At 42.1% G+C, this 11,708-nt stretch overlaps 1 protein-coding gene across 1 annotated transcript; it reads right to left on the bottom strand.

The window, feature by feature from the left end:
• Nucleotides 1-509: 509 nt before the first annotated feature.
• On the bottom strand, nt 510-1,804 carry LOC115206818 (odorant receptor 131-2-like). Its single transcript, XM_029774007.1, has 2 exons — nt 1,672-1,804; nt 510-1,572 (listed from the first exon to the last, which is right to left on the bottom strand). Exon 2 carries the CDS (start codon nt 1,527-1,529, stop codon nt 510-512), a length of 1,020 nt encoding a protein of 339 aa, XP_029629867.1. The 5' UTR covers nt 1,530-1,572; nt 1,672-1,804.
• Between the last annotated feature and the right edge of the window lie 9,904 nt (nt 1,805-11,708).

Here is an 11,708-nt window from a genome sequence, read left to right as displayed (position 1 = left end):
AATTTATTAATAACAATCTCATACATGAAGTTGCATGATTAATGAACATTCATGTTACAGTAGGTAGGTATAGTAATTAGGAAAACTGGTTTTGCTCTAACTTTATAGCAACAGTTTGCACTTTGGAATTATTATGTGTTAATTTGCTCAGTCCCTCCGGCTTTCCACTCTACATATATTAGTCTCATTAACTGGTTTTATAATAACTCTCTGAATATCAAATAATTTATATTTTTATTTTACCAAAGAAACTGCATGTCTTCTTATCTGCGCACAGTCATCTAGCCCGGTGGCTCAAGTTACAGTATCTGTGCACCAGCAACATGTCCAGAACTTGACAAGTTTGGAATTATAGTGACATCTAGTGTTCCAGTTTACTGTTTGTAAAGCAATCTTCTCAATCCCAAAGTAAGCTTCTGTGTTTGAATAATTTATTTTTTTAAAGACACCCCTTTCATCCAGCCAGGGTTTAACTCTTTTGAGATATTTTAATTGACTAATATACAGACTCAAATAAAAATATGGATTTGGCTCTGGGGCTGACCCTGACCCAGTGTCTGTGTGGTGGCCGGGGCTCTGGGGCTGACCCTGACCTTGACCCAGAACCTGTGTTTGTGCGAGCAGCACAGTACATCTCCCATCACGTAGCTCCTCAAGCTCTCATCTCTCAGGCCATAGATAAGCGGGCTAAGGAAGCGCGGCAGCAGTATGAAGCAGAAGTAGATGAAGAAGGAGATGTGCTCGGCCAGCCAGCCAGCGTGCATACTGATGAGGCTCTCCAAGACCGGTTGGGTGAAGGCAATCATGCACAGCAGCAGCTGAAAGCCGTGGAGCAGCACTGTATGCATGGCCTTGGCCACCGACGCCCGGTCCTGACGCATCTTCCTGGTCTCCAGCAGGATCCTCATGTAGGTGAACATGATGATGGCCAATACCACCGCGAAGAACAGCCCATTCAGGGACACCTTAAACAGTGTCTGGACAGGGGACGAGTTGAGGACCATGGTTCTGCAGATCACTGGGGTTGAGAGGACATTCACGCCAGGCTGAGGCTTTCCCAGAGAGAAGTCCACAATGGGCAGGATGCAGCTGACCAGCCACAGGCTCAGGATGATGATCCAGATACGGTCAGCGTGCCAGGCAGCTGGACGCTGCAGAGGATAGAAGATGGCCACGTAGCGCTCCAGGGACATAGCTGCCAGGATCAGAGGGGTGTTGTGGAAGGTAGCGGTGGAGAAGAAGAGTAGAGGGGCACAGTAGACGATGGCAAACTTCACTTTGCCAACAATGAAGAGGAAGAGGAGGACAGAGGAGAGGAGCTGCAGAGTGTCATTGATCAGCATGTAGGCAAACAGGATGTATCGGGAGTTGTCCAGGAACTGTCTGTGGGAGGCGAAGGTGTGCAGCATGATGATGATGCAGTAGAGAAAGATGCAGAAGAAAGAGATCACCACACACACCTTGATTATTACAGACAGGCTCTTTTGTGAGTTGATTGCATTGCCTGGAAGTTCGGTCAGATTCTGCATTTTTCAGTGTGGCCTGCTTGAGGAATGGTCAATGTTTGCAAATCTGAAATGTTGAAGAAAACAAAGACTTGATATGCACACAGAACAACAATTCATGACAATATACTGGATCCCAAAGATGAATAAGAAGTCATGAACTAACCTCAACCTGTCCTCTGATGGAGAACGTAAAGGTTTGGGAGGGATGGGTTGTGGATTTTTATACCTTTTTCTCCATATCACCACCATGACGCAAAACAGAGGCATTTCCTTTTTCCAAATTTCTCAAGGGATAAATTAATTTCATGCCATTGTCATAACGCATCATGTTCATAATTATTGCTTATTCCTAAACAGAGAAAAGAGAAAATGTCTAGTGCTTAACTTTTACTTAGGGAACTCATTAGAAGTAATAATAACATAGTATAGTCATTCATTTGATGCTTTGAGCAATTATGTGGCCCATGCAAGAAGCAAGCACTTTGCTCCAACCAACTGAGCTAACAGAGCCATCTTCACTCAGTTTAAGTAATTTGTGCAAAATCATATACATTGCCTTCAGAAAGTATTTACACCTGTTGACTTTTTTTTACATTTTGTTGTGTTATAGCCTGAATTAAACATTTATTCAATTTAATTACACACAATACCACATCATGTCAAAGTGTAATTCTGATTTTCACATTTTTTACAAATGAATAGAGAATGAAAAGCTGAAATGTCTTGAGTCAATAAGTTTTCAACTCCTTTGTTATGGCAAGCCTAAATAAGTTCAGGAGTAATAATGTACTTAACAAGTCACATAATACGTTTCATGGACTCACTCAGTATGCAATAATATGTCACGACTTCCACCGAAGTCGGTTCCTCTCCTTGTTCGGGCGGCGGTCGGCGGTCGGCGTCGCCAGTCTACTAGCCATCGCCGATCCACTTTTCTTTTTCCTTTGGTTTTGTCTTTGTTTTCACACACCTGTTTTTAATTATTTGTTACTATATTTAAACCCTCTGTTTCCCCATGGTTTTGTGCGGGATTATTTATTGTTCAGTTCGGTTTATGATGGCTGGGTTTTCGACTGGTGCTGTGTTCACCCGTGCGTAATATATTTACCTTATTGGTGAAGTGTAATTGTTACCTTGTGCCTTTTTGAGTAAAGTACATTGCTCACTCATTCTGCTCTCCTGCGCCTGACTTCATGCACCAGCTACACTCACCCTTCTGACAGAATGGATGGCGTATCAATACACTCAGCCTGTACAGAATAAAAATATTCCAAAACATGCATCCTGTTTGCAATAAGGCACTAAGTAAAACTGATAAAAAACATTGTAAAAAAAAAACGTTATGTCCTGAACAGTGATGATCTGCCATTCAGGACAGGTGGGGCAGAGCAAATACATTTTTTTTTGCATGTTATTTTAAAATGCAGGTGTTTCAGCCTAGCTCAGTGCTTTCTGTGGTGGTGGGGCAAAATACGAAGCGTAGGGGTTGGTAATGTTCTTTAGTTGCGCCATGATTGGCTCAGTGTTCTGTCACTCATGGGGACAGAACATCACTGCCAAATTTAAGGGTAGAGCTCGAAAATTCAAGCCCCTTGGGTGCTGCCATAGAGTTACATTAGAAGTGCCATTCCAAAAAGGCTCAAGGTCATTGGCCACAGATAAAATGACGTCAAATCACGTGACATGTACATTAGCTTTGACTGGACTGATCATGTCAACATCATACTTTCAAAATCTTAGCTAGCAGTCATCATTATTAATGAAGTCGACAATCTACTGGCAAATCCTTTTTAATCCTTGTCAAAAGAAGATAAATAATGAAGAGAAATTATAGATAAAACTCGGGAACTAACTCGGAACTGGGAAATCTGTCTTCAGTGAGTTCAAGACAAATGGGAACTCGGGGAAAAAACGAGCTCCAACTGGGAAAATAAGTTTTGAACGGTCATCCAACTTAGAATTGTAAGTTGGGAACTCGGGCCTCCTACAGCTACGACCTGAAGATCACTGACGTCATCAAGATTCAACCTTGTTTTTTTCCGAGTTCCCAGTTGTCTTGAAAGCACCATAAATCCAGAGAATGCCAGACTTTGATGATAAAGTTTGATGACAAAATGTGCCCATGAAGGACTGCCGCGCCACCTTCCTGTTCAAGTGAGCACAGCACAGCACAGCACAACAAGGTGAGTCCAAAAATGTCTTGTATGCTGTTGCATAAATTATGTAATATGCCAGGGAAATATGCACTGTATACTGTTGCTAAGAAAGTAATACTAAGTGTATGTTGTGTAATAAGCTGTTAGTAGCCCATGTGCCTCACCCTAATAATTTGGTCTATTTTCCCCACTTAATTTCGGCTACTGTTCTGACTTGGTGGTGTACATGTAGCCTACAGTCTGTTTTAGAGAAATGTAATCATCAAACATTGTACAAACTTTCATTGTGTCTTTATATGGCCCCTTCATTTATCATACGGTTTTGACTTGGTGTACAGGGAGAACAATGAAAGAACAGCCCATGTTCTGAATTCTGTCTCTGTACATTTCAAAAGTGAACAAATAGTTATATTGACTATGTCTGTCCTAGCTCGTTCATAAATATCTTATTCGAAATTACGGATTGCCTCTTATCCGCTTGTCGTCCCCTTATGCCATAGTTTGTACATCTCAACTGTCAGTAGAATCCACATTTGTTGAAGCAAGTCAACCATATCAGCTATGTTTTTTTTAAAGGCAGTAAATGAGGCTGAATGAACTGTTTCACAGCCAGACAAGGCTCTACTGATAGCCAGGTGTAGCAGTAGTATGGTGTTGGCACTGCTGTTGTGACAGCTTTATGTAGGCCCTAACAGTTTGTGGGCACCGTTTTGTCACCATTATAGTGCAATTAACGTATTGTTTAGTGTTGTGTAGTGGCTTTGATGGCATGCAGAGGGGAAAACTGGGTTCAATCTGCTTTCCAACAGAAACTGTGAGACAAATTCACCTTTCAGCAGGGCAATAACATAAAACACAAGGCCAAATATACACTGATTGGACAACACATTAGGAACACCTTCCTAATATTGAGTTGCGCTCCCTTTTGCCCTCAGAACAGCCTCAATTAGTAGGGGGATGGACTCTACAAGGTGTTGAAAGCATTCCACAGGGATGCTGGCCAATGGACACTCCAACGCTTCCCTCAGTTGTGTCAAGTTTGCTGGATGTCCTTTGGTTTCGGACCATTCTTGATACACACGGGAAACTGTTGAGCATGATAAACCCAGTAGCGTTGCAGTTCTTGACACACTCAAATCAATCAGTGCGCCTGGCACCTACTACCATACCAGTAGTGGTCGGTGCTGTTTAAGATGAGGGAGGATTATATATTTTTTTAGGAACATGGCCTTATTTCTATTACAGCATATTGGATGATTTTCATTCATATTTCATTCACCCCATTCAATGTAACATCGATAGGTTTAGGCAACTACATGATACTAAAATTTTCCCTATACCCATCATGAGGTTCCTACAACCTAGCCTATGAATTAAAGTTTACAACGTAGGTGCACACAGGTCAAGAGAAAATGTTGAGGTGACAGACAGTGTAATCATTAGTCCAACAGTTGCAAATTAGAGTTTCTACTAGCCAAATTCAGGTACGTATATCCACGTTACGTTCCGTTTGCTTCCATTTAAGAAACGTTTTCCAACAGAATCGGCGGAATGAATACACCCCTGATTACACGTAAACACAGTTCCCTTTCATAGCAGCCATATTGTATTCCTTCTCGCATCTACGCGCTCTCCTCCTCTCACGTTTTCCTTTCACATGTAGACTTCAATACACAACTCATCAGCCGTCTCTGACCAGGCAAAAAAAAACTTTACAAGCCGAACTATATCCTAACCGCTGACTGCTACACACAGCCTACATCGTATTAGCTAAAGTAACCTCATAGTCTACATAGCTAATAGAACTAATGCGTTAGTAAACCCGCTACAGTCAAGCAGTACAGTGTACAGTCAGTAAGCACTTTAGCAGTTATACTGGCGGGCCCCGGTGGCAAAATACGTTTGTAAAACCAAAAGCTTAACTTGACTTGGAAGAGTTCCAGTGTTGATAAGTCATAGCCAGCTAGCTAATGTAGCATCCCTCTGTTTGAGCTGGGTGTTTGAGCCAGGCTAAACTAGTTAGCTGTATTTACTAGCTAAGTAAATAAAAGAGAAATTGAAAAAAAATGACAAAATATCTCTCTCTTGTTTCTCCTTCATTTTTGAAAAATGTATTTGTTCAAAACTGTTCAACCATAGTCTTTCTCATCCTTTGAATCAACTGCTTACCACATTTTATGCACTGCAGTGCTAGCTAGCTGTAGCTAGATTAATTCTCTGATCCTTTGATTGGGTGGACAACATGTCAGTTCATGCTGCAAGAGCGCTGATAGGTTGGAAGTTGTTCAAATCAAAGCAAATGCCAATCAAATCAAATTGTATTTGTCAAATGCGCCAAATACAATAGGTGTAGACCTTACAGTGTAATGCTTACTTACAAGCCCTTAACCAACAATGCCGTTTTAAGAAAATACCAAAAAGTAAGAGATAAGAATAACAAATAATTAAAGAGCAGCAGCAAATAACAATAGTGGGGCTATATACAGGGGGTACCGTTACAGAGTCAATGTGTGGGGGCACCGGTGTCGAGGCAATTGAGGTAATTATGTACATGTAGGTAGAGTTATTAAAGTGGCTATGCATAGATAATAACAGAGAGTAGCAGCAGCATGGGAGGGGGGGGGGGGTTAATGCAAATAGCCTGGGTAGCCATTTGATTAGCTGTTCAGGAGTCTTATGGCTTGGAGGTATAAGCTGTTTAGAAGCCTCTTGGACCTAGACTTGGCGCTCTGGTATTGCTTGCAATGTGGTAGCAGAGAGAACAGTCTATGACTAGGGTGGCTGGAGTCTTTGACAATTTTTAGGGCCTTCCTCTGACACCGCCTGGTATAGAGGTCCTGGATGGCAGGAAGCTTGGCACCAGTGATGGGCAGTACACACTACCCTCTATAGTGCCTTGCGGCCAGAGGCAGAGCAGTTGCCATACCAGGAGGTGATGAAACCCGTCAGGATGCACTTTATGGTGCAGCTGTAAAACCTTTTGAGGATCTGAGGACCCATGACAAATATTTTCAGTCTCCTGAGGGGGAATAGGTTTTGTCGTGCTTACGTCCTAATCCGTCTGGCCCAGTGGCCTTGTGAATGTTGACCTGTTTAAAGGTCTTACTCACATCGGCTGTGGAGAGCGTGATCACACAGTCATCCAGAACAGCTGATGCTTTCATGCATGTTTCATTGTTATTTGCCTCGAAGCGAGCATAGAAGTTATTTAGCTCGTCTGGTAGGATCGTGTCACTGGGCAGATCTCGGCTGTGCTTCCCTTTGTAGTCTGTAATAATTTGCAAGCCCTGACACATCCGACGAGTGTCAGAGCCAGTGTAGTACGATTTGATCTTAGTTCTGTATTGACGCTTTGCCTGTTTGATGGTTCGTCGGACGGCATAGCAGGATTTCTTATAAGCTTCCAAGATAGAGTCCCTCTCCTTGAAAGCGGCAGCTCTACCCTTTAGCTCAGTGTGAATGTTGCCTGAAATCCATAGCTTCTGGTTGGGCTATGTATGCACAGTCACCGTGGGAACAACGTCCTCAATGCACTTATTGATAAAGCCAGTGACTGATGTGGTGTACTCCTCAATGTCATTAGAAGAATCCCAGAACATATTCCAGTCTGTTCTTGCAAAACAGTCCTGTAGTTTAGCATTTGCTTCATCTGACCACTTTTTTTATAGACCGAGTCACTGGTGCTTCCTGCTTTAATTTTTGCTTGTATGCAGCAATCAGGAGGATAGAGTTATGGTTAGTTTTGCCAAAAGGAGGCGAGGGAGAGCTTTGTATGCGTCTCTGTGTGTGGAGTAAAGGTTGTCTAGAATGTATTCCCCTCTGGTTGCACATTTAACATGCTGATAGAAATGAGGTAAAACTGATTTAAGTTTCCCTGCATTAAAGTCCTCGGCCACTAGGAGCGCCACCTCTGGATGAGCGTTTTCCTGTTTGCTTATGGCGGAATACAGCTCATTGAGTGCAGTTTAAGTGCCAGCCTCGGTCTGTGGTGGCATGTAGACAGCTATGAAAAATACAGATGAAAACTCTCTAGGTAGAAAGTGTGGTCTACAGCTTATCATGAGATACTCTACCTCAGGCGAGAAAAACCTTGAGACTTCCTTAGATATCGTGCACCAGCTATTGTTTACAAATATGCATAGGCCCCCGTCCCATGTCTTACCAGAGGCTGCTTTTCTGTCCTGCCGATAGAGTGTATAACCTGCCAGCTGTATGTTCTTATTGTTGTCGTTCAGCCACGACTCGGTGAAACATAAGATATTACAGTTTTTAATGTCCAGTTGGTAGGATATACATGCTTTCAGTTCGTCCCATCTATTTTCCAGCGATTGAACGTCAGCTAGCAGAACGGAAGGCTGTGTAAGTCTATGGAAGGGGATGAGAACCATGAGCCTCCTAGATTATGTATTGAAGTCAATGTACCCAGAGGAGCTGTCCTCTGGCGACACCATGGGGCTACCCTACGGAGTGCTGTTGAGGCTACTATAGACATTCATTGCAACAGTGTGTTTTAAACAATTATTTGGTGACGTGAATATACAGTTGAAGTAGGAAGTTTACATACACTTAGGTTGGAGTCATTAAAACTCGTTTTTCAACCACTCCACAAATTTCTTGTTAACAAACTATAGTTTTGGCAAGTTGGTTAGGACATCTACTTTGTGCATGACACAAGTAATTTTTCCAAAACATTTTTACAGACAGATCATTTCACCTATAATTCGCTGTATCACAATTCCAGTGGGTCAGAAGATTGCATACACTAAGTTGACTGTGCCTTTCAACAGCTTGGAAAATTCCAGAAAACGATGTCATGTCTTTAGAAGCTTCTGATAGGCTAATTGACATCATTTGAGTCAATTGGAGGCATACCTGTGGCTGTATTTCAAGCCCTACCTTCAAACTCAGTGCCTCTTTGCTTGACATCATGGGAAAACCTAAAGAAATCAGCCAAGACCTCAGAAAAAAAATTGTAGACCTCCACAAGTCTGGTTCATCCTTGGGAGCAATTTCCAAACGCCTGAAGGTACCACGTTCATCTGCACAAACAATAGTATGCAAGTATAAACACCATGGGACCACGCAGCCGTCATACCGCTCAGGAAGGAGACGCATTCTGTCTCCTAGAGATGAACGTACTTTGGTACGAAAAGTGCAAATCAATCCCAGAACAGCAAAGGACCTTGTGAAGATGCTGGAGGAAACAGGTACAAAAGTATCTATATCCACAGTAAAATGCGTCCTATATTGACATAACCTGAAAGGCCGCTCAGCAAGGAAGAAGCCAGTGCTCCAAAACCGCCATAAAAAAGCCAGACTACGGTTTGCAACTGCACATGGGGACAAAGATCGTACTTTTTGGACAAATGTCCTCTGGTCTGATGAAACAAAAATAGAACGGTTTGGCCATAATGACCATCGTTATGTTTGGAGGAAAAAGGGGGATGCTTGCAAGCTGAAGAACACCATCCCAACCGTGAAGCATGGGGGTGGCAGCATCATGTTGTGGGGGTGTTTTGCTGCAGGAGGGACTGGTGCACTTCACAAAATAGATGGCATCATGAAGCAGGAAAATTATGTGGATATATTGAAGCAACATTTCAAGACATCCATCAGAAAGTTAAAGCTTGGTCGCAAATGGGTCTTCCAAATGGACAATGACCCCAAGCATATTTCCAAAGTTGTGGCAAAATGGCTTAAGGACAACAAAGTCAAGGTGTTGGAGTGGCCATCATAAAGCTCGGAAAATTTGTGGGCAGAACAGAAAAAGTGTGTGCGAGCAAGGAGTCCTACAAACCTGACTCAGTTACACCAGCTCTGTCAGGAGGAGTGGGACAAAATTCACCCAACTTATTGTGGGAAGCTTGTGGAAGGCTACCCGAAATGTTTGATCCAAGTTAAACAATTTAAAGGCAATGCTACCAAATACTAATTGATTGTATGTAAACTTCTGACCCACTGGGAATGTGATGAAAAAAATAAAAGCTGAAATAAATCATTCTCTCTACTATTATTCTATACCATTTCACATTCTTCAAATAAAGTGGTGATCCTAACTGACCTAAGACAGGGAATTTTACTAGGATTAAATATCAGGAATTGTGAAAAACTGAGTTTAAATGTATTTGGTTAAGTTGTATGTAAACTTCCGACTTCAACTGTATTTAGTCTAGTTTTATCTAAAGGATAACTATTTATATTTTTAGGAAATTCACACTGGAGGAAGGTCCTCCCCTTCCTCCTCTGAGGAGCCTCCACTATACTATACCCCGTTCAAAAGCATTTCAATCTGAAATTGCACACATACACAATCCATGTCATTTCATAGGAAAAGACACCACATTCACATGGATTTGCATGAAGTGGGCACTTCCGATTTGTCACTTCAAGGCCAAATATATCATACTTTGTCTAAAACAACAACTTAAATCACTGTGCAAAACATTGGGAAAGCTCTGGCCATCGTCTTTCAGCTTGAAAAAGTGGATTTCTACTGGTGTAGGTGTTTAAGGCTGAAAAGGAGGCCTGCTATTTATGAATTTGCATCAACATTTCTTCAAATGTGTTTATTGTCCTCAGTACTGTGATATCAGTATATGTAATAAAGTATCATTTATATGTCTAAAACCTTGTTCTTTGTTTAAAGGGTGTTCTATCAACCTTGGGTGAAATGCATGCAGACCAGGGTTTAGAGTAAAAGGCATGTCCTTCAACCAGCGTTTGTGATTGTTTTCAGAGAGAATGATGAAACCGTAAAGGAAACATTGGGATGGGTTGTTTGTGAGGGAACTTGTATGGATTGCATTTGACGAACAGGGAGGCGTGTTCACTGTGTTGCCAGAGATCTCCAGAGTACAGTTAGGGAGAGAGCGGGTCCCCTGTTCCCTGATTAGTAATTAACAGACTGGTTGATTATTAACAGAGCGCTTCTGAGTAGAGCCTAATTGTGCAACCATATGTTTTATTTTGTTTGGCAAACAAGATGACTCTATTGAGAGTAGCACACCAGGGCTTGGTCTGCTCTTGACAGAAGTCATGCATCAGTAATGAAGAAAGCTGGGGCCAGGTCCAATCAGTGTGTTCTCCCTGGGTCTCTATCATGAAAAAACGGCCACTGACATCAACTTCTGAAACAACAGAGATAGGGTTTGAAACAATATGTTACTGAAAATGTACACTACATTTTTATAGAATCAAGGGACCATGACAAATGTAGGACAGAAATTATTGAAGTTTAAAAGAAACGTCTGTCACTCAGTAAGCGGGAGTAAAATAGGGGTGTTGTAAGGCTTGGGCGTAGTGGGTGCGAAGTCAGGCGCAGGAAGCAGAGAGTACAGGGTAGTGTTTTAATGAACACAACGGCGAACACAAGCCACCCCACGGAGATACAGGGCGCACACAAAAACAAAGTGCCCCTAACACAGGGGACTGAAGCAGTCCGAGCAAACCACGTACCAGCACCTCAAACATGAGCGTGCACAGAAGCAAAATACAGATAAACAATCCCGCACACAGAGCAGGCGGGCCTACTGGCTAAAATAGCCCAGCTAATCAGCCCAACACAAAACAGGTGCAAACAATAAACAGAAAGGGGGAAAAAAAGGAATCAGTGGCAGCTAGTAGGCCGGTGACGACGACCGCCGAGCACCACCCGAGCAGGAAGGGGAGCTACCTTCGGTAGGAGTCGTGACAGGTGTAAAATACAATTTCTGGTAGAGCAGAGATTATGAAGGGCAAATATCAGTGGAAAAAACTATTAAACTAAATAAATAAAAATGTACTTTGATTTTACAGGAGTGAACTCAATCTGCAGGCCCTGGGAGTTTTTTGTCTTCATTTACGATTAGGCTTGTCCATATTACATATAAATACTTTTTTTGAATATCCAAACAGGGCATAATATTTCATAACCACCACACAATCCTTATCCCTTAATCAAGGGGCAAGAATAAAAATAACATAAGCTGAATAAACAGATTCAAATTGATCTTCATTATAGCTAATTATATCATAGGACACCAGAACTGGATCAAACAAAGGAGTA

The sequence above is a fragment of the Salmo trutta genome, chromosome 13 (genome assembly GCF_901001165.1).
Source record: "Salmo trutta chromosome 13, fSalTru1.1, whole genome shotgun sequence".
Taxonomy (NCBI): Eukaryota; Metazoa; Chordata; class Actinopteri; order Salmoniformes; family Salmonidae; genus Salmo; species Salmo trutta.
Note: the sequence above shows the minus strand (reverse complement) of the source record. Positions and strands in the feature narration are given on the sequence as shown.